A 20,395-nucleotide genomic window follows, 5' to 3' on the forward strand; every position below is an offset into this window, starting at 1 on the left:
ATCCACCGATCCAGGTGGGTGCTGGTCGTGTCAGCACCATTTATTCATGCCTAAGGCAGCAACGTCCCCTCCCGAGACGTTCACCGAGACGCCTTCTCGAGGGCTCCGGAGCACACGAGATTTAACTCCGTGATCTACCGCGCTCTCCATCTGCTTGCTGGACTTTCGAAGTTCCTCTTGCATGCGCAAGACGACTTTCTTGTGTTTGACTGAACCACCTTGGAACGCTCGCAAATCCTTCCTTCGCGTCAATAATCAAGTCCAGTCGGACCAGCTTCAGACCAGCTCCAAACCACGCCTGCAACGAATCAACAAGCTCTGTTCCGCCCGAGTGATCGCCGTTGTGCGCTCGTGCAGGCCATGCTGTTCGACGTCACCGCACCAGTGCAATCGGCTCGCGTTGGGGAATTGCTTCCCACCCCAAAAGCATTACTGGTGACAAGTTCGTCTTGATATACACACGGAATGGAGGCGTCAGATCAAGAGACCAGCAGATATCGCAACTGGGTCCGACTACCGTTCATGGATACTCTGAGTGGTGGAACAAAACGTGCTCCGCAGAGAACCAGTGCGTACGAAACTGAGCGATATTCATCCCCATTGCCTGCGAATAAGAAGCAAAAGCTCAATTCAACACAAAGCTCCCCTGTGCCGGCTCCTTCGGACGAAATCTTCGAATTCGGCACAGCGATATCAAAACGCGAGGTGGAGAAACTAGGCTTCAACCCAAGAGCTCAGGCAATTGTGCCCTTCTGCAGTATCGAGTCGCGAGGACTTGAGAGCAGAGAGGGTCGCTGTAGACTGGGGACTCAGACCAAACGGCCGAATTCCGGCAATGCTGGTAGCGCAGCGTCCAGCCGGCGCTCGTCACATACTGCTCTCTCGCCGCCGAGACACTATCATGAGGTCCGAGTTCAGGACCAGCCAGCGAAGCTTGCTCCACGTGAATCCGAGCAAGATGTGGGCTCCGGACAGCGGTCAAGTATTATAATACCCGACGATGATGTAGATCAGAAGCGACCCATAATCAATCTCACCGAAGGTTTCGATCAGCCTACCACACAGAGCCAGTATCGGCAGCCCATGAGTGCGAAACGTACACAGTCAAGTTCTGCGCGCACATCGCCTCCGCCAAGTCTTCGATCTTTCGCGATGGAGAGAAAGGGCGAAAACCTCGGACTTGTTAGCCCTTCGCGCGATCTACAACGTGGTTCGACTGCCGTTAGGCCTAAGCTCGGTGATGCTGCATCGGATAGCGGGGAGTTGCGAAGGAAATTCAAGCGCGATAACGGCGATATCCCTGTGTGTATTGATTCGGATGAGGATGAGCTCAATGGTCCTACCAATATGGGCGCCAGAGTCGGCAGTTCCAACGAACAACAGTTCAGTCGGCACGACAAACCGAGAGCGCCGCGCAGTCCATCACCTTCAGATATTGCTCCGACGCTGTTCTCATGCGACCGCAGCAGCGTGGTAGACCCTGGTCCCAACCGTCGTGCCGGTCCTGTCAGAGAAGAAAGCGTTCGTATCAGCTTAACTCAACTCATGTCACCGTGGATTCATCTGAGAGGCGGAGGCATAGATTTGGTGTGGGACTCGCCCAGGAAGTACTTCCACATCATGCGCGATGGCACGCGAGTACGCTTATCGGATGGAGAGGAAGACTTATCGCTTGGTCCAAAGATCACATCAATAATCATCAATGAAGACACGACCAAAGTAATTTTGAAAGCCTCGGCAGATTCACTGAGCAGAGGGATGATCCTGATAGACTTCCAGACGCAAGCGGGAAGGCACGAATTTATTCGTCGAGTTTTAGAGTCCACGCAAAGAAAGCCAGAAATTAGTGAGCAAAGCCGTGAACACATCAAAGGCGTTTTCCAACAACAAACAGACCTTTGGGGGGCTCACGCAACTCGACAATTTCAACGCAAGTTGGCCCCACAGGCGCACGAACCACCTGGTGCAAATCAATCTGACGACGAGAAGATTGTCTATGAATCTGACCAAGCTGATGACGAGCCACCTGCGAAAGTGGGTTCGCGTATGACGGAAGCGTCGAGCTTTCCCCTTGTCGAACGTGAAAGCCAGACATCAAAAGGTGATGTCAGCCGAGATGATGCTGTGGAACCATCAGTCCGTGAAGGAGCAAGACGAGGGACCAGAAGATCCGTAGGGGTAAGCCAATCCGTCGCTCGCGTCGTAACACCTCCTCGGTGGACCCAGTTGAACGATGTCAGCTCGTGGCGCAATCCTGTGATCTATCCACCGCTGCCTGCTCTTCGCCGCGTCACCGTCAATGTTGAAGACCTTGCGCGTCTCGACGAAGGTGAGTTCCTGAATGACACCATCCTCAGCTTCGCGCTGCGCGAGATCGAAGAGTCAATGGATACCCGCCGGCGGCAGGAGATCCACATGTTCAACACATTTTTCTACACTGCGCTCTCGACCAAGCTTGGAAGGAAGGCTTTCAACTTCGAAGCTGTGAAGAAGTGGACGAACAAAGTCAATATCTTCGAATTCCCATATGTCGTTGTGCCGATAAATGTCAGCCAACATTGGTTCGTTGCGATCATTTACAACTTGCCTAGCATGGTAGCACAACGGCAGGATGATAACGCCAGAGAGGCTGAATATTCCGGGCAAGCTGAAGATACCGAGCAGGCGCCTTTCGATACAACGAAAGTGGAAGAGATAGAATCGTCAGATTCTGGTGCTGATATAGCATCAAGTCAGACTCCAAATACCCGTATGAGTCAGCTCTCTATTCATGATGATGACCACCGTATTCTTGGCAAACGAGCTACTCAGCAAGCTGAGAAGCCACGGAGATATGGCGCAAAGAAGCGCGCTGCTCCTGTTAGAAAGTGCAACGCACTGGGTCCTGTAATCATAACATTGGACTCTCTGGGCCTCACGCGCTCTGCAGAAATCCGATACCTCAAGGACTACATCGTGGCTGAAGCCAACGACAAACTTGGCATCGCTCTTAATCCGAAGGACATCTCAGGGTGGACGGCAAAGAGCATCCCACAGCAAACCAATTTCTGTGATTGCGGTGTTCTTGTCGTTGAATATATTCGAGCGCTCGCACAAGATCCCCACGGATTCGTGAAAGAAATGTTACGGCTTGCTCCAGTCGACCATCAGCGCTTCGATGGCTTTACAGCTTCTGCAATGCGGGAAAAGCTCCGTGACGGTCTCCTTGAGCTCAGCAAGGCCACAGAAGAAGAGCTCAAGGCCAAGAAAGCGCAGAAAGTAAAGGAGCGCCAGGCTTTGCGACAGACGGCCAACCACAACCCACCAGCGACGTTGCCGACGGAACCGGGCGAGGAGAATCAGGGCATTCCGGAGAGACCCACGACATCAGAAGGTCCCGTTTCAGCCGACTTGCGCCTGACATCCAGTCCTACTATTCATGCCTCTCAACAGCAGCGTGATGCAGCCGCCTCTTCGCCATACTCGCCGCGAGGCTCTGATATTCCGCTGAGTGTACCGAGTTCACAAAATCGAACAGCGAGCCGGACCGTGGATAGTTTTGGCGTCCAGACGGTCCGACTGCCGAAGCATGGAAGCGCATTTCGATGACCGTTACACAGCGCCCTCATTTTTTCCCCAGAGCATCACGCCCCATCATGCGATCACGACTAATGTAATTGAACTTTCCTCGTGCGCTGACGTCACTCCTTTTTTCGCTCGTCGTTCTGCGAGGCGTTACTCATGACAGCGAACCATTCATACAACATTTCTTCTCAAGTCTGCCTTTATGTGCTCGGCATTCAACGCGCTCGTGATATGCCCATTCGCCCCTCTCCCGCCTGTCCCGTCCTGTCCCTTCTGCTGCGCTGCGACGGCCTCATCAACCTCTGCTCAGTCGTTCTAGTTAGCCCTCGTCACCACACAACTACGCCACTCACCGATGATGGACGGCCTACCGGCATACTCGCCCGCGCCCTCGGACCCCACCCAAAAGCGCATCTTGTCGCGCTGAAACTCGGCGAAGTCCCACTCCTTCTCCTCCAAGCCATCCTCGCCCGCGATCCAGATGTAAGTCTCCACGGGCACGGACTCCCCTTCCACGTTGCCGTCGCCACTCTCATCGCCAACGACGGTCAGGATCTTGGCCGTCGCCTCGCGTCGAGCGTATTCGGCCCCCTCGAATATGTCCAGGCGCCAGATGTCCGCGTCCGTGAGCCCGGTCACGTAGGTGCCTCGCACGGATGCGCCGGGATGGGGAATGACCGCCGGGTAATCTGCTTGTCGGACTCGGTGGCGGCGGTGATCGTGGAGGATCGCGGGCTGCATTTGAAGATTGTGGGAGGCGTAAATGGGGTTCGTGTCCGACATGGATCCATGGCAGACTCGATGCAGGACTTGAGGTGCCATCAGTGTGCCGTAGAAAAAGGCCGACCGTGATCCGTTGCTTGATGTGGCCATTGCGATTCTGAGAACCTGGCGGTCGATCCGCCCCTTGCTAATTGTACGCGCCCTCGGCTCGTCTTTGTTTACCTCTATCTGCTTCAACCTAGACTGCCAATCCCGAGGCTATTGATGGGTCGGGGCACGATGGCACGATTGAACTCTCTACTGGTGACCTCCAGCGCGATGTTGCCCGTGTAACGAATATCAGATTTGACAATGTCAACCGGAGAGGACGCTCCGACTGACTGCGGACAAGTATTCAGCTCGCGAGCTTGAGATCCAGTCTTTGTGTCCACTCTGATGGTGATTATCACCCGGAAGCGACTGCCCCACGGCGGGTAGTGGCTCTCGGTATCGTCGTTATCTGTGACAGGCGGGGAACTCTCTCACAGCGGCTTCAGATTATGAAACAGCCGGGTTTGTGATGCGCACAGACGCGCGGCAGCGGGCCGCTCGTGCCCTGCGTTTCATCCCGTCACACATTGGGAGCTTGAGCTTCCCGGGCGTCCTCCAAGAGAATTGTTGCAGATACCTACTGTACACCACCTGGGCATTGATTGATCCCACGAGACGGAGGCCAGACGGTGGCCATGCATTCTTGAAGCATCAGAGTTCACTTTGACTTGGTTGCTTTGGCCTCTCCTTTCCAGTTGTTTGTTGCGTTGTCAGATGTGAGTTGATGAATTCATCTGTGGTCGATTTGTTCTCGCGCTCGCATATCACCGTCGGCACGTCCCTGATCCCATCGAGGACACAAGAAAAGGAGGCACCATCAAGATCAGAACTCCGCTGCCAAAGTGGCTCGCAAACACAAAGATGCGAGATCTTCCATTGCCCTGCGTCTGTGGCATCGGACGAGGAATCGTTTTGAATTGAGGAGGGGTATACTGATCATGCCAGTGTAGGATCACAATGTTCCTCATCAAATGGGTCATTTCCCATATCGCGCCAATCTTCATCGTCACCTCTCCGGTGACCTCATACGCAGACCAGATATGGTCCATCAACAAAAATCGTTCGTCGGCGGGATTCTCGCTCGACATCCCGCTGATAATGCTCGTGGCATCCATCACTAAGTATGTGGCTCTCCTGCCCGACTCAGGCTTTCCTCGTCGGCTTTCGGTTCTAACGTCGGCAACAGAGTTTTCTACTGGATCGGTAACCGATACGACTTCTTCCTTTTCATCCAGGCGAGCATCATGCTGGTCGTCCAGATCGTACTGCTGCACGTCGCACTCCACAACCGGCCGCCCGTCGGCGCGCAGTACAGCATAAACAAGCCTTTCGCCGGCATGGAAGAAGGCGACTCATACGTCACGAGGCCGTTCAACTTCTGGCAATGGCGCAGTCGCAAGCCGTATTGGCAGTTCGTCCTCTATTTCACGGGAGTGCTCGCGATCCTGGAGGTGCTCATCGGGTTCAACTTCGCCTATGTAGGCTTTCAAGGTTACTTCGCTCTGGGGGTGGAAGCGATCTTGCCAATTCCGCAGGTCCTGGAGAACGAGAGGCGACGATCGTGCAAAGGGTTCCGGTTGAGCGTGCTTGCCAATTGGCTGGTCGGCGATGTCTTCAAGATGACGTACTTCTTCTTGTCGGAGGGTGAGGTGCCATTGGCCTTCAAGGCGTGTGGTCTGATACAAACCGTGTGCGATTGCTACCTGGGCATCCAGTACTGGCGGTTTGGGAGCGGCGAGAAAGGCCAGGAAGAGGAGAAGGACTCGAGGCTTGCGTGAATGTCTGTGTATAGATCTCACCCGGATGTTATCCTAGACTGGTTACAGTTCAATCCAGATACAGTGTTGAGTCGATTATGCGCTACGTTGTAAGGTCGACGGTGGCTGCATGTCCGGGAAAAGCTATCCCAAGCGTCACATGTTTGCATGTACGGGTTCCACAGCCCCAAATCACGATGTTGCTGACACTGTAGGTTGCTGTTGACCTCAACACGGAGCCCTTGTCCTTGAAGGAAGGTGCGGCGCTTTACGGCGGTTACGTGCTGGTGGTCGACCTTCTCTCTTCAAGTGAATGGTCGTGTGCTTTGACCCAGTTGCCAGATACTCGCCTCGATTTCGGTACCCTTCAGTGATCAGGGTTGGGCTTGGGCTGCGCTTATGTGTCAACCCTAACAGTTCGGTGGGCGACCGCGGAGGGCCCCAGGCCGAGTCCAGTCACGTGCCAGCACATACCCGGGCACATTTCTTCACACTCACGTGACACCGTACACAGTTTCGTCCCACGCCCACGCCCACGCCCACGGCCATGCCCAACGGTCGTGCCCCCGGCATCGGCAGACCCCTCCCTGGCGTGCCTGGCGAAAGATGAGGTGACCGCTGGTTTGGAGGACCCTGCTCGGGGCGCTAAACCTGAGGCGGCGATTTCCTGACGCACCTGGACTTTCCTGAATCACGCGGGACAGCCCTCCATCCCGACCTTGCGTTATCTGATCTTTGCATTGATCTGATAGCTCCTCACCTATGCGATTCCGCCGGTCATCGATATGTCTTCACACGCCTCTCCAGCCGCGAGTAGCGACGCCAACGAGGGTGCCTCGGGAGCAACATCGCCCTCGACCTTCATCTTCCGCGCTGGGCTCGCGGCCAACCGCAGGGACAGAGCAATAAATATTTCCATCCCACAAAGCTGTGCAGCACCTCAGGTCTCGCCGGTCCAGCAGACGCCTCGCAACATGGGCCCGCTGTCCGCCGAGGTGCGGATTCCACCTCGCCCCAAGCCGGGCAGGAAGCCTATGACAACGGAAGGCGAAGGTGGCGAGAAACGCAAGGCACAGAATCGGAACGCCCAACGGAGGTTCCGCGACAAGCGTCAGCAAAAGTTAGAAGACCAAGTCGAAGTCAACGACCTCCTGCGCAAGGAGATCCAAGAATCAAATACCAACTATGAGCGGAGACTGAACGCTGTCCGCCTGCAACATCAGTCGGAGGTTCAGATTCTGCAGCAACGTGTCGAGAGACAACAAGAAGAAATCATATCGCTTAAGGCCGCACTCGACAAGGCCGAAGACGAGCGCAGGTCGCGTTTGTCAACCGACTTCTCCTCACGGGGGATGAGTACCATCTCACTGCACCCGAATTCCCACGCGCAGGCGATTGAAGCAGTCTCGACTCCACCCAACGAGAATGAAATCGACTTTACGAACTATGGACGATCCATGGGCACTGACGACAAGTGCGGCTTCTGCGGCACTGGCGATACATGCCCCTGCTCCCAAAGTGCAGCCGCAGCCGCAGCAGCGGCCGCGGCCACCGCCCGGCTCACTGGGCCCGGCACCTGTGATCAGTGCAAGAGTGACCCGACGGGAGAGCGAGCACGAGCTTGCATGGCCATGGCAGCCAATTCCACGGCCAGCGCAGAGTCGCAGCTGCCTCGCAACCGCACGGGTCGGAGAACTGTTCCCTGTGGCACCGTTGTCGATGCCTTCCAGAACGCTCGCGCGGAGCCATCCTCCATCTCCACGTTGTTCGGTGGTCAGAAGATGCAAGCCTACGCAGCGGAGCGCGGGGGGTTCGACTTCGAGCATAACGAGGCGGCCAAAGTTTTGGTACAGCTGAACGAACGCATCATTCGCCGAGACAGCCCGCGACATGACTTCTAGGAAAGCTCCCACGCTTGGATCATGGTTGAGGCTGCGAAAGAAGCCATAGTGACTGTTCATTCACGGTAAACGGAGTTCGGGAGTTCGGAATTAATGGCAAAGGATCGGTGTGCGACACTAGGGGCGGGCTTTTTCACTCTTCTTTTTTTATTATCAAACATGTCATCATGAACCATAGATACATCGATTGTGCACCTGGTGGCAGATGGGACGTACTCGGGCTGTGCCTTTTCACTAGCACGTTATGCATCCACATTACATTACTACCGTCAAGTGCAGCATCGCAATACAGTCTGCACGATCATCCGGTGGGCGAGCTTCGTGGAAGGGATGGGATGTATCGCCGCACAGGTGATATGCGGGAGGGCTACCTGCATGCAGACGCAGCCAAAATTGTATTGAAAGATATGTGTGTCTCCTCATTCCCTATCTAGGGAAATTTCTATGTACAGAAGAGAAAGGGGGAAAAGTTGATGCCTCAGGCATCCGCAGCGGCACCTGCCGTAGGTAGGGTGCCTCACCACTACGCAGGCTCAGGTCAGGTCACCCACCGGTGGGTGACGTAAGCAGATTGCCCACCGGTGGCTGACATAATCAGGTACGTACCTCAGGCAATAGGATGTGATTAGTGAGCTCCAGCTTCGATCAGATTGCACGAAATTCGGGATTCCTCGACTTCCCATCTGGGCAGGTTCTCTGGCTGTGATCATGGTTATATCGAGCGAGCGAACGACAAACACATCCCAAGAGCGAGTGCCGGCGCACCATTATTACTACTATTCACACCCAATTAATCAGATTTAAGTCCAATTTCACAGCTACGGCCGGACACCATGCACGGAAAGGAAATCAAAATGATGACAAATATCGAGTCGGTCCGAGCGACGTCATTGGTGCACCATCCACCCGTCCAGCAAGCGGCCGAGGCGTTTCATACAATAATAACAGCGGAAAATCGCCCGCGTTCAACACGAATGGGAGTAAAATCCACCGCGATGAGAATGATGCGTGACGGACGTGATTGCAAATGAACGGGCCTTCTGAGTAATCCAAACACCATCCTCCGACCTGTAGCGCCGACGTTGACTGTGCATTGTCATATTGTATTCCTGTAGTACAGCCGCGCAATGTCATTCATCTGATACTTAACCACACTCCCTGAGCCATCGTGGACGCCAATCCCCTTCTCGAGAAGATCCGAATTTCTACCCGGATGTCGAGGATCGTCTCTTCGAGCTTTACACTTCAAGGTCCAGAGGAATCCGTCAGTCCTACCCCAAAGGACCATCGCGCCGATACTCGCGATCTCAACGATGGGAGCAGAGGACCCGACAAGCGAAGGCGCATCGCCAGCTGCCACGACCGAAAAATCCAGGTCTGAAGAAAGTTCCGAAGATGAGCAGTTGACCCCGACAAAATCCCTCGAACAAACTGTGTCCCTACCACGGGAGGTCTTCGTCATCGGGCTCATCTGCATGGCACAATGGACGACCCAGATGGGTCTGGGTCAATGCATCGCCATCTTGCAGGTCATCTCCGACCACTTCGGAATCCAAGATCCAGGCGTGAAAGCCTGGTTGATCGCGGGCTACAGTCTCACCGTGGGCACTTTCATCCTGTTCTCGGGACGGATTGGCGACCTGTTCGGGTGGAAGAATATGTTGGTCATCGGCTATCTTTGGTACGCTGTGTGGTCGATCGTCGCTGGGCTCGCCTGGTACTCAAATCATGTGCTGTTTGTATTTGCGAGAATCTTCCAGGGCATCGGACCTGCGATCTGCCTGCCGAACGGGTTGGCGCTGTTGGGCGCTCTGTATGGACCATCGAAAAGGAAGAACCTGGCATTCGCCGCCTTCGGAGCCTGCGCACCTGTTGGTTCCGTCGTGGGATCATTATTTGCTGGCTTATGGGCCCTGACATGGTGGCCTTGTGAGTCCACGAGGCTCTTCCCGCCGAACTCATGGCTTTGCTAATCGAAAATGCAGGGACCTTTCTCTCGTTCGGAATCGCCCTCTTCGTGCTGGCTGCCGCTAGCTACTTCGCCATTCCAGATCCGCAGGACACCAAGCCCAGGCTGACGGGAAAGTCGCTAGCTGGTGCTGTCGCTGCTCTTGACTTGCTTGGTGCGACCGTTGGCATAACCGCACTGATTCTGTTTAACTTCGCGTGGAACCAAGCTCCGATCGTCGGCTGGAACAATCCCTATATCATCGTAACTTTGATTCTGGGCTGTCTCATGTTTCCCGCATTCCTGTGGATTGAACTCAAGGTCGCCGATGACCCATTGATCCCCATCGATGTGTTTACCGCAGAGAACGCTTTCGTCCTGGCCTGCATCTCGCTCGGATGGGGTTGCTTCGTAAGTCTTGTCAAGGAGCGAGTGAGGTAGAAGCTACTGACGTGGGGTTCTTTGCAGGGCATCTGGTTCTACTATCTCTGGCAACTTTTAGAAACCCTACGAGGACTGTCGCCTCTCCTCACGGTTGCCTACCTCTCCCCTCTCACCATCTCGGGTTCCGTCGCTGCGATCCTCACCGGTTTATTCATCGGTAGACTCGGTCCTGCCTGGGTCATGGTCATCGCGATGTGCGCATTCCTGGTGGGCACAGTCCTGCTTGCGACGCTGCCAGTGTTTCAAATATACTGGGCTCAGATTTTCGTTTGTGTACTGATCACGCCCTTCGGCATGGACATGAGCTTCCCAAGCGCAACTCTCGTCATTAGCAACGCAGCAAAAAAGGAACACCAGGGCGTCGCTGCATCGCTCGTGAGCACTGTCGTAAGTGCCGGCTCGCGTCCTTCATCTTATGTGTACTCTACTCACCGGATGGCAGGTCAACTACAGCATCTCGCTCGGTCTAGGCTTCGCAAGCACCGTCGAGGTGCACACGAACAACGGCGGAAGGACTTTCGAGGACATTCTACTGGGGTACCGAGCTGCACTATACATGGGCGTCGGTCTTGCTGGTTTGGGTGTGCTCGTCGCAATAATGTTTGTATTCAAACGAAATCGCGACCAGAGCGGCCGACAGCATTCAGAGAAAGCAAAAAGCGGTGCTTGAAGGTCCATGCGTTGTTGCATCGCGCCGAGGCGATAATAGATTTGGGTGTAGATATTCGCGTACGAAGCAGACCTTGGAAATCGTTCCAAAAAATCGAGTCGATGTAGTGCTACGGGGAAGAGGACATCTGTGTAGGTTCTGCGATGGAAGAGATGCGTAGTCATGCGGCAATACTCCCTGTACCGTGGCGCGTGGCTGAGCCGCGTACCAGAATCTTACTTCATCGCGCTCAGCGCGTTCCGCACCCGCCGCATTAGATAGTCTACGTTCCGAGACTCTCGTTGATCCATTCCGGTCATTCGGTGCGTGGGCGAAGTTGCAAGCCTCATGGCTCGGGGCATTGGGATACACATTTTTCACTGGACGTTGCTTTTGAGAACTTCAAGAGTCACTCGTTGTCCCTCTATGAGCACGAGCAGACCGATGAACGGCTATTTCACACCGACTGCCCAAAATGCATTGGCTCTGAGCTGGACACATCTGCCCTTGAAACTAGAGTTGCGTATCCGAGACATAATCTCCCTCTGCAAGACTTGGAAGACAAGGGCCGTCAAAGTGTTCCAGCAGGCCGAGATGCAAAGACCACCATGGTATTCGTCACTGTCCGATGAATGTCTCTGATTAGTCGTTTTCCAGGTGATATAAGTGTAGATAAAGACAGGCTGGATAGTGCACGACCTGTTCCCCATGTGGTTTGAGGCTTAGCCATCGCTGTCAAAGGCGGAAGTGCGTCGATCCGAAAAAGATGTCGAATAAGTCACCCGTTGATCAACTGATTGGAGGGTCGTCAATCAAGACGCAAGCTCCGAAGAAAGGTTAGTACGATGTTGTCGAAATGCGGCCGTCACAACGTGTGGCGACTGCGTATCGCTTGTCTTGCTAATCGTGATTTCCTTGGCCCCCTTTCGGCGTTTGATCAGCCACGTGCCGTCGCCGGCGACGGTCTGCTTCAGAAAATCCAGAAAGGCGGACGCGAAATTGATGCACACGTTCCCATCCCAGGTCCGCATGCCGCGATTCTGCACGAAGCCTGGGATCCTTTGGGTCTCCCATTCCTCGATCCTCTCGAGTATCCCGTGAGGAGAGCGAAATCCGATGATGATGGTGGGCACGCCAAGCAAGAAGGATTGTGCCCAGAAGCGACACATCTTCTTCTCGAACTTCTCCGCCGCTCTCGAATCGTTCGCGCGGAAGTTCTCGCTCGTTTTCAGCTCGACATACGGGATGCTGTGATCAAGGCCTTCCGGCTTTTCTCCCTTCACAGCATCGACTTCACCGCCAAGGACGATGCTATGACTTCCAATTCCGGTTCGTACGATGGAACAGTATTGTGCGTGCGTGTCGACCACTTCGTTGTCACGATCCTCGACCTCATCACGGGAGCATTCGGCCCATGGTCGAGGCAGGGTTGAGAGGACTTCGAACTTGTAGCCTGCACCGCGTCAGTGTTCTGTTGATGTGATCCTCGCTCGCCACATGAGAGTATCACCCCAGTACATCATTGTCGACTGTGGGTGCGGGCCATATTGGCGAGGGACGGTGTTCTGGTTGTTTTTTAAGTTTTCGAAGTATGGCGCTTTGTTTTCCTCAATGTATCTGACGCATTTCAGTCCAAGACCTTTGAAGATACAGATGTGCGAGCATACATAGTCCCCTATGATCGATCAGTACAAAGCTTGCGCTGCGTTCATAAATGTTGATGAGCCCCACCCACCTCGAACTTTATTGCGTTCATCTCGAATTCTCCGTAGCCATCAAAGGGCGCTGAAAGGATCTACGATCTGTCACCAATGGAATCGGACTCATGTGGTTGTAAGGCGACGAATGTAGACTTTCCTTCGTCATCATGCCACGCCAAGTCACGATATCGGCATCGACCTTTTCGCCTATCTGACTCTCATACTTCTCTATCGTGTCCAACAGCGCATCGATGTGCAGATCAGTAGTCTCATCGTACTTGACGAACGTGTCCAGTCCTTTGGAGAGATCGAACCGAGGTTGCGAGCCAGCATCTGGGTCACCGAATATTGGAGGATCTTCGACCGAAGCATAAGTTCAGCTATCACCAATTGCGTTACTCATGATCATTTCCTACAGTAGTATCGTAGACTAGCATCGGACAAAGGATGGCACACATGTTGGTCGTCGAATGAAAAGTGTGTGATTTCTTGAGGTCGTTTGATTGCAGCCGATTTGCCCACAAAAGGTCTCAGATCGTGAAAAGAGAACCTGGCGACCGCGGTTGTGGTTTCATTAAAGGCCATATTGTGCTTTGCATTCAACCGACGAAGCCTACCACCAGGCGAAAGCATAACCAAGCTGGACTTGTGGGCATATATATGGAGGCACGCAAGCACCAAGCAACAGGTGTTCGACAGAAGATATATTTAGTCGTGGGACTGTTCGATCGGAGAATCAAGCGACTCGGTCCCCGTCGACAAGTCATGTATAAGATTACGAACGGTGATGTGATGCGAATTCGAGCACGTTTCGCCTCCATACTACATTCCGAAAATCACTTGCAATCGCAATCGGTACTGGCCGGCTTCTGCTGTGTTCCACCGAACGCCAACCGGCTGAAGCGGTCAACCACCCCGCGGAGACCCGCCTTCCCGGCAGCAACCTGGCTAGGCGTGCTCGAGTACGAAGGCGGCACATCCATCACCGGATTCTGTGTGAAAAAGTTGCGCGGCCGGAGAAGGACGGTCATAGGTTCCGCGGGCATGACCGGGTAGTCCTCGGGCGAAGGGAAATGTGTGACGCCAAAGGTGTGCCAAAGCACAACGTCAGTATTGTCGATGCTGGCATCGGGGTCCGCTGCTATCCAGGCAGGAATGCCTTGGGATGGCTCGCCCGAGGTCTGTGGGACGTGGCGACCTGCAGGATGGATTTGGTCGTCAGAATCTGGGATGAGGGTCAGCGAAATTCAGAGCTTCAGCAGTAGCATATTCGCTTACATTTAGTGACATGAACCGCATGTCTGGCGAACCCAGCGCGTTTCCATACGAGGCCTCCCTCTTTCGCAAGCAGACTCGGAACCTCGCGGCTCACCAGCTTGTAGGCAACTGGCTTTTTGCTGTGAGCGTTAAGCTTGTTGGTATTCGCAATCTCCCACGTGCGGCCTGTAGACCCGTTGTAATCGCTGTTTCCAGTCGCCTGCGTGCTCAATTTGGTCTTCTTGGCGTAAAATGCATTGCCGTATTTGTTCGTCTCGCTACCGACCTCGCCTTCTCCCGGGGTGGCATCGACCTGGAAGACGGTGTTCTCTGCGCCATCGATGTTCGGATCGACGCGAAGGCAGAAGAGGTGCTGGTGATTGTGTGCATTGACACCGGGATAGACCTCGGTTCCCCAAGGTGCAGCCGATGCGCCTGGTGCGAGGGCGTACGTGTTCAATATGCCGGTAAGTTTAATCTCGAGCTGGATAGTCCCGTCTTGGTGGAAAATCCAATACACCCCATATTCATAATTTCCAGCAGTGAAGACGTGGCTAACTACAAGCTTGCGTGCGCGTGTTACGGTGCATGAGTTGTCACGGAAGTCGGTATGCTTGAACAGAATCCCCGCGTCTTCTTCGTGTATACAGATGGCGTTCTTGATCGTCTGCGGTACACCCGCACGATTGCCGAAAGTGGCGTCGAGGTAGTGGATAGCTCCTTTGCAATCACACCCCAGTGAAAGCTCATTGCTCATAAATCCAGCTCCATACTCGCCGAGATCAAAAGCATGCTTCCGTTGATGGGGATGGTCCGGGTTTCCATACGGCACGACCATTTCGGCGAGAGAGAGGCGCCAGAATACCGGTCGAACAGTGCCCTGGTCGTTGTAGCAAATATCCGAGAGAACGATACCTTCGCGATGGTTGAAACCGACGTGAACGCTCCAGTTCTGCCATTTCAGAACCCGACCATCCATCTTGAAGGAAACACCTTCCGGCTGGTCAACGTTCAAGGGCTTCAGATCTGTGCGATACCCACCCCTGGCCTTTTGAGCTTCGGCATGGTAGTTGGCAGCTGGAGCAGTGTTGAGCGGGATGCGTACTTTGGGAATGTCGATGTGGATAACCTCCTGGGTATCAGCGTTGTAGATCGGGCAGAAGTCTAGCGGATAAGTGTATTGCGAATCGTCGATGTGAGGTCGATAGTACATGAGCGCTTGTTGGAGACGAAGCTTGGAGCCGAATCGCTCGTCATAGCCGATCGTCCACGGATCGCAGTACACCTTGTACATGTCCTGTGGTGGGATTCCGAGCAGACCGCATTGCTCGATAACCTTGGGATCTTTCCGGACGATGGTCTCCACAATTTGCAGGTCCTCCATGGTAAGCATAGGTTGTACGCCATCAACCTGCGCCCAGGCGACCAGTCGTCCCTCGTTCAAATCTACCAGACCATCGAACACTTTGCTACCTCTGCCGATAGTGACGACATCTGCAACCCTGTGAGGCCTCGCTGCTTCGGTCGGCGAAGACTTCCAAAGCATCATCTCGGCCTTGCGAGGCTCCCATAACGTGATCGTGTTGAAGTGGACATCGGGATGCTCTCGCTTAACGATTGCGACGACTTCCGCAATCTCATCGGCTGAGAGAGGATCGAGAGGATGGCTCTGGGCGACTTGGTGTGTGATGTGGGATGCGATCTGCTTGAGGCGTTCGAGCACCATCGTGGGTCTGAACACGAGATTGGTTCAATGCGCAATGGCTGACAGGTGTTGGCAAGTGGCGAGGGTCGATTTCACAACACAACGACGCGAGATTGTGGAACAGAAGGGTGGAAAGGGAAGGACCAAAACTCAAGTGCTAGCTTATATGTCAACTAGATACCGGTATGTGCGTACGTGCCGGAGTGTCCCTTTCGTGATGGCATTGGCCCACATACATGCCTCGCACCAGAAGCATCGAGGGTCGTCGATCGTATGTGCGTATCTGCAGCGTCTAGCGTACATGTATAACTCCACCGACAGCGATAAGAAGAAGGGCATGCTCGGCTCGATAAGGCTGGGGGATGTACACAGATAATCGTTCTTGGCACGTGGAGGCGAGTGCATCTGCACCTGCAGCGTTGCATGACAACCTTGGAAGAGATGGACGCAGCTGAGGACGGGACAAGGCGGCCGGGCGAGGAGGGATCCACCTGACTAGGAAGTCCCATCCGACCACGGCTCGAGCACCGTCCCTCGTGGGCATCCCTTGGACTTATCATACTGTCTGTATGTCCGCATGGTCACGATGGTGTCCACAAGGACAACGGGAAAGATTCGGAATCTCATGCCATGCCAGTGAAAATGGGTGACGAGCGGAGGGCGGAGGGCGGGAGGCATGCATTTCACCGGCGGCGCATCTTCGGGAGCTTTGCGGTTTGCATATCCACCCGGGCAGAGACGGTTTCGGGCCAGCGGTCACAGCGCAGCAATGAATGTTATTATTACTGCCATATCGATCGATGTCGCTCAGGTCCGGTGTCGGGCCATGGATCCGAGAGAGTGACGACCTCCACGGCATCACGGGCGGTTGTCCATACCTGAGTACCTAGGTAGGTAGTATCCTACTACTGGTCGAATTCTGGCAAACAGCGGAGGACGGAAGTCCGATCATGATACTGTAGGCGGCCTCAGGCTTTCATCTGGTGGGACGACCCCGCGTCTCGAGGTCCGAACTTACATAATCATCATCGTCACCATCATCCTCGCCCGGGCTCGCAATTGTCGATCGCGTGCCTCTCGCCCTTTCACCCACCTCGCATCGGCGAACAGACCACTCGAGAATCACGCGAGAATCTCAACCACCAGGGCCGCGAAACCTCTCGCCACAACATGAATTCGGTCGCGGCGAAACGGCTCTTCCAAGAGTACAAAGCTCTCAGCCAAGACCCCCCCGAGGGCATCACAGCCGGACCCGTCAACGAGGATGATCTCTTCCTCTGGGAAGCTCTGATCCAAGGGCCGGAGGGAACTCCATTCGAGGGCGGCGTGTTTCCCGCCGAGCTGAAGTTCCCGCGAGACTATCCTCTCATGCCACCGACGATGAAGTTCACGTGTGACCTGTGGCATCCGAACGGTACGAACGCACGGTGCCCCTGGGATCCTGGTGGATGTGATCGAAGGGAAAGCTGACAACCTCCGCTAGTATACATGAACGGAGTCGTCTGCATCTCCATCCTCCACCCGCCCGGCGACGACCCGAACCACTACGAACATGCCTCGGAACGATGGTCGCCCATTCAGAGCGTCGAGAAGATCCTGATCAGTGTCATGAGCATGATCGCGGAGCCGAATGATGAGAGCCCGGCAAATGTGGACGCAGCACGGATGTGGAGGGAAGCCCGAGGGGAGTATGAGGCAAGAGTTCGGGCGGATGTGAGGCGGAGCTTAGGCCTCTGAGAGCTACGCGGAGCTACCACGCTCGGAAGTGGCGAGCTCTTTGGTGAGACCGATGCTGTGCACACAATGGATACCAGCGCTCCTTACCCGACGAAGCTCGATTGCGGCATTGATCGACGCGTGGGAAACCTGATTCTTCATCTGGCTGGAGGACAGCCAACGGAAGCCTCCTCGACCGTGAGTGTAAGTGCGGGTCTGGGGGGTGGGCCAAAACAACACGAAAGCTTTGCAGCCTGACTACCGGACCCGATCCTCGGGGCCTCTCTGCCGCAGCGTGCATTTGTGGAGGCTGATCGGCGACGGAAGCCCAAGCTTTGGGGCTGGCATAGCAGAGGGAACACTTCATTGCTTTCTAGAGAGCATATCGGAAGCCTTTGTTGTCAAGCTCCGTCATGTCCTGCATACCATGCTCGACTGCCAATTTCTCCTTTGAACCGTCATCGGTACCCTCTTCGGCGGCGGCACGATCGCGGGCGGCATTGACCGAGAACATGTAAATATACAAAATGACCACCATGGCCAGCTTCACTGTATAGCCGACCAGCATCCTGAGACGTTCACGATTAGCGAAAGCCTGGTCGATCGCGAGCGGGCAGGTACTCACGCGATGTATGCGGAATGATATCCGGGGGCTTCTTCACTGCGGAAGGTCTGTGGCCTATCACGGGACGTCGAGTCAGCGCTTGCGTGCTTGCGGGTGATCTGAGAGGGGCGAACCCGACGATGTTTCCCACACAATACCCAGTAAACAATATCGCGCCCGTCAGTTGCTTCTTGGTGTAGCCTGCAATATTCGAGCTGACCATGGTCAACGACATCGAGAACCCAATGCCCTGGAAATAGCACAGCCAGATGGCTACCAGTCGGCCCCATTTGTTGCTCGAAGGAAGCCCGACCAGGAGGGAAGACCCGACGATGCAGATGCAATTCGCCGTGATCATGGTGATGCAGCGTGCGTTTGGGAACCTCGAGCAGATGAATCCGCCTCCCAAGAGGGACAGGAACTGCACTGCACCTCCCGGGATCTGGAGGTATTGAGTACCCAACGTGTCGAATCCGAACGAGCCGATGATGATCGACGTGAAACTGGTCAGCGCAGCGTTGGGGACCTGCGCGCCGACGGCCATGACGAACAGAATCCACGTCTTCGGGTCGCAGAGGGTCTGCCAAGCCTGGTCTCTCTTGAAATGGCGGTTCTTGATGCCTTGACGATTCTGCGCGACCCGTTCCACCGCAGCGGCCCTTTCGCGTTCATTCAGGAATCGGGCCTTGGAAGGAAGGTCTGGGAGCAAAACAAAGGTGATGATGCCGGCGACGATACTGCAGCTTCCGAAGATGAGGAACACGTACATCCATCGAGGCAGTCCCGAGCCGATATTGCCCACGGCATACCCGATGAGGCCGCCGAACATCGTCGCCACTCCATTGGTGCAGTAGTAGGACTCCAGACGTAACGGTTGTTCCTGCACGGTGTACCACATGCCTATGATGAGCACGAACCCGGGGTTCACCGCAGCCTCGAGGGCACCCAGGAGGAAGCGGTTGGCGGCGATGCCTGCGAAATCGCGGCACGCAGGGGTCGTGATGAGGATCACGCCCCAGCCCAGGGTCGTGAGTCCGAGGACCTTACCGATGGGGAAACGCTGCAGTATATAGCCGGCTGGGTACTGCGCGAACATGTAGCCAAAGTAGAAGATGGAGCCCAGCCATGAGTAATCTTGACCTTTCAGCTGCGTCCCGGCCGCCAAGCCATAGGCGCTCGCGTAATTGATGCCGTTTTTGTCCAGGTACTGCAGGAGATAGATCAGGAACAGCACGGGTAGGATCCGGATGTCGATCTTTCGAAGGACCTCTTTGGCGTCCTGGCCCTGCAGCTGGACGTCCTCTGGGAGCGCTGGCGGCTGGTTCGCAGAAGCGCGGCTGTTGGCAGTGCTGTCCTCCGACGAGGCGTTGTCCGAACGCATGGTCTCGAGGCCGGTGCTAGGTCACGAAGATGCTTCCGGTCACATGGAGGTATATATGCTTCGGACGATCCCCGACCAGTCTGGTTCAGGTAGACGGTGCTGCAGTCCGGGTCAGCGCCGCGGAAAGATGTGAGAACGGCAACGCACTTGCGAGAGCGGATCGGGTTGCCGTTCTGCAGACGAGGCTGCGTGCTTGGATCGATCCATCGAGAAGGTCCGAACGTGGTGACATGTGGAGCGCAGGGCATATGTCACGGCGATGATGTGATCGACTAGTGAGCAGGAGGATCACGACGCCAGGGCACGATCCGGCGGGCCTATGTGAGGCAGGGCTGGGATCAGATCCCATCAAAGGTCTTAATACATGTACTGTCCTCCAGTCGGTACGTTCAGAAACTTTATTCTATCCTGTGGAGCCCTTGACACGAATCGAACGTGGATCAGGATGGATATTAACAGTATTCCGGTCTAGCTAGGTCCTGTGTATCAAACATACTAGGTAAACTTAAGGCGACGGATGCCCGGTGGCCAGTACAAACATGTGACGGCCTTTGATGACTCATCCCACCCCACCGCGGGCTCCAGCTTGCTTGTCCAGGTGGTGAGAAAGCTAGAGGGAAAGCCGGCGCCTCGTGGCCCATCCGGTCTCGTTCACATTCATGTTCATGTTCATATTATCGGGATCATTTCACTTGGATCTGCTCGCAGGCATGTGGCAAGTCCTTCCCGTCGTCGTTGCGTAGAGGTGCCCAGGTGACTGGCTCTGCGCAGGCGGCGGCGGCGGCTGTCCTCTGTCCTCTGTCCCTTGCCCTCTGTGCCCAGGTGAGCTTTTGTCTACTACGAGACACGTGCGGGATCCTCGTGGATGACCCATGCGCCAATTGTCTTGTCCGATGGAGACGGCCCGGTCCGGTCCTATACGCCGGAGTCATGCCTGAGGTTGTTTCTACGCAGCT

At 55.0% G+C, this 20,395-nt stretch overlaps 9 protein-coding genes across 9 annotated transcripts; 5 read left to right on the forward strand and 4 right to left on the reverse strand.

Annotated features, from left to right (window-relative positions):
- Positions 1-2,289: 2,289 nt before the first annotated feature.
- K489DRAFT_294191 (cysteine proteinase) lies at positions 2,290-3,132 on the forward strand (the record flags this gene model as incomplete). The annotated part of the gene is made up of 2 exons (XM_033600269.1): positions 2,290-2,565; positions 2,869-3,132. Coding segments are annotated over 2 exons (540 nt in total), but the record flags the coding sequence as incomplete, so codon positions are not given.
- Positions 3,133-3,879: 747 nt separating this feature from the next.
- Positions 3,880-4,437, reverse strand: K489DRAFT_318854 (uncharacterized protein; the record flags this gene model as incomplete). The annotated part of the gene is made up of 1 exon (XM_033601354.1): positions 3,880-4,437. The coding sequence occupies one exon, from the start codon at positions 4,435-4,437 to the stop codon at positions 3,880-3,882; it is 558 nt and encodes a 185-aa protein (XP_033460000.1).
- Positions 4,438-5,606: 1,169 nt separating this feature from the next.
- K489DRAFT_380358 (uncharacterized protein) lies at positions 5,607-6,432 on the forward strand. The gene has a single exon (XM_033604861.1). The coding sequence runs from the start codon at positions 5,622-5,624 to the stop codon at positions 6,153-6,155; it is 534 nt and encodes a 177-aa protein (XP_033460001.1). The 5' UTR covers positions 5,607-5,621; the 3' UTR covers positions 6,156-6,432.
- Positions 6,433-6,919: 487 nt separating this feature from the next.
- On the forward strand, positions 6,920-8,035 carry K489DRAFT_410062 (uncharacterized protein; the record flags this gene model as incomplete). The annotated part of the gene is made up of 1 exon (XM_033607660.1): positions 6,920-8,035. The coding sequence occupies one exon, from the start codon at positions 6,920-6,922 to the stop codon at positions 8,033-8,035; it is 1,116 nt and encodes a 371-aa protein (XP_033460002.1).
- Positions 8,036-9,348: 1,313 nt separating this feature from the next.
- On the forward strand, positions 9,349-11,097 carry K489DRAFT_319436 (putative major facilitator superfamily transporter; the record flags this gene model as incomplete). The annotated part of the gene is made up of 4 exons (XM_033601386.1): positions 9,349-9,964; positions 10,021-10,394; positions 10,452-10,814; positions 10,870-11,097. 4 exons carry the CDS (start codon positions 9,349-9,351, stop codon positions 11,095-11,097), a joined length of 1,581 nt encoding a protein of 526 aa, XP_033460003.1.
- A 791-nt stretch (positions 11,098-11,888) lies between these two features.
- On the reverse strand, positions 11,889-13,361 carry K489DRAFT_388821 (RAI1-domain-containing protein; the record flags this gene model as incomplete). The annotated part of the gene is made up of 5 exons (XM_033606449.1): positions 11,889-12,529; positions 12,587-12,751; positions 12,808-12,861; positions 12,930-13,133; positions 13,193-13,361. The coding sequence occupies 5 exons, from the start codon at positions 13,359-13,361 to the stop codon at positions 11,889-11,891; spliced, it is 1,233 nt and encodes a 410-aa protein (XP_033460004.1).
- A 251-nt stretch (positions 13,362-13,612) lies between these two features.
- On the reverse strand, positions 13,613-15,759 carry K489DRAFT_370572 (uncharacterized protein; the record flags this gene model as incomplete). The annotated part of the gene is made up of 2 exons (XM_033603153.1): positions 13,613-14,001; positions 14,055-15,759. The coding sequence occupies 2 exons, from the start codon at positions 15,757-15,759 to the stop codon at positions 13,613-13,615; spliced, it is 2,094 nt and encodes a 697-aa protein (XP_033460005.1).
- Positions 15,760-16,908: 1,149 nt separating this feature from the next.
- Positions 16,909-17,475, forward strand: K489DRAFT_318844 (ubiquitin-conjugating enzyme; the record flags this gene model as incomplete). Its single annotated transcript, XM_033601352.1, has 2 exons — positions 16,909-17,152; positions 17,222-17,475. The coding sequence occupies 2 exons, from the start codon at positions 16,909-16,911 to the stop codon at positions 17,473-17,475; spliced, it is 498 nt and encodes a 165-aa protein (XP_033460006.1).
- A 484-nt stretch (positions 17,476-17,959) lies between these two features.
- On the reverse strand, positions 17,960-19,906 carry K489DRAFT_380366 (allantoate permease). Its single transcript, XM_033604862.1, has 2 exons — positions 18,080-19,906; positions 17,960-18,023 (listed from the first exon to the last, which is right to left on the reverse strand). Exons 1-2 carry the CDS (start codon positions 19,437-19,439, stop codon positions 18,001-18,003), a joined length of 1,383 nt encoding a protein of 460 aa, XP_033460007.1. The 5' UTR covers positions 19,440-19,906; the 3' UTR covers positions 17,960-18,000.
- Positions 19,907-20,395: the final 489 nt, after the last annotated feature.

Source organism: Dissoconium aciculare, assembly GCF_010015565.1.
Source record: "Dissoconium aciculare CBS 342.82 unplaced genomic scaffold K489scaffold_6, whole genome shotgun sequence".
In the NCBI taxonomy this organism is placed as follows: domain Eukaryota; kingdom Fungi; phylum Ascomycota; class Dothideomycetes; order Mycosphaerellales; family Dissoconiaceae; genus Dissoconium; species Dissoconium aciculare.

Excerpts from the sequence above, each read along its gene's own strand:
- K489DRAFT_380358 (XM_033604861.1), top strand. The coding sequence starts at position 5,622 with ATGCTGGTCGTCCAGATCGTACTGCTGCACGTCGCACTCCACAACCGG.
- K489DRAFT_380366 (XM_033604862.1), bottom strand. The coding sequence starts at position 19,439 with ATGCGTTCGGACAACGCCTCGTCGGAGGACAGCACTGCCAACAGCCGC. Across the intron at positions 18,024-18,079 it reads TATCATTCCGCATACATCGC|GATGCTGGTCGGCTATACAG; the intron begins GTGAGTACCTGC and ends TGAACGTCTCAG.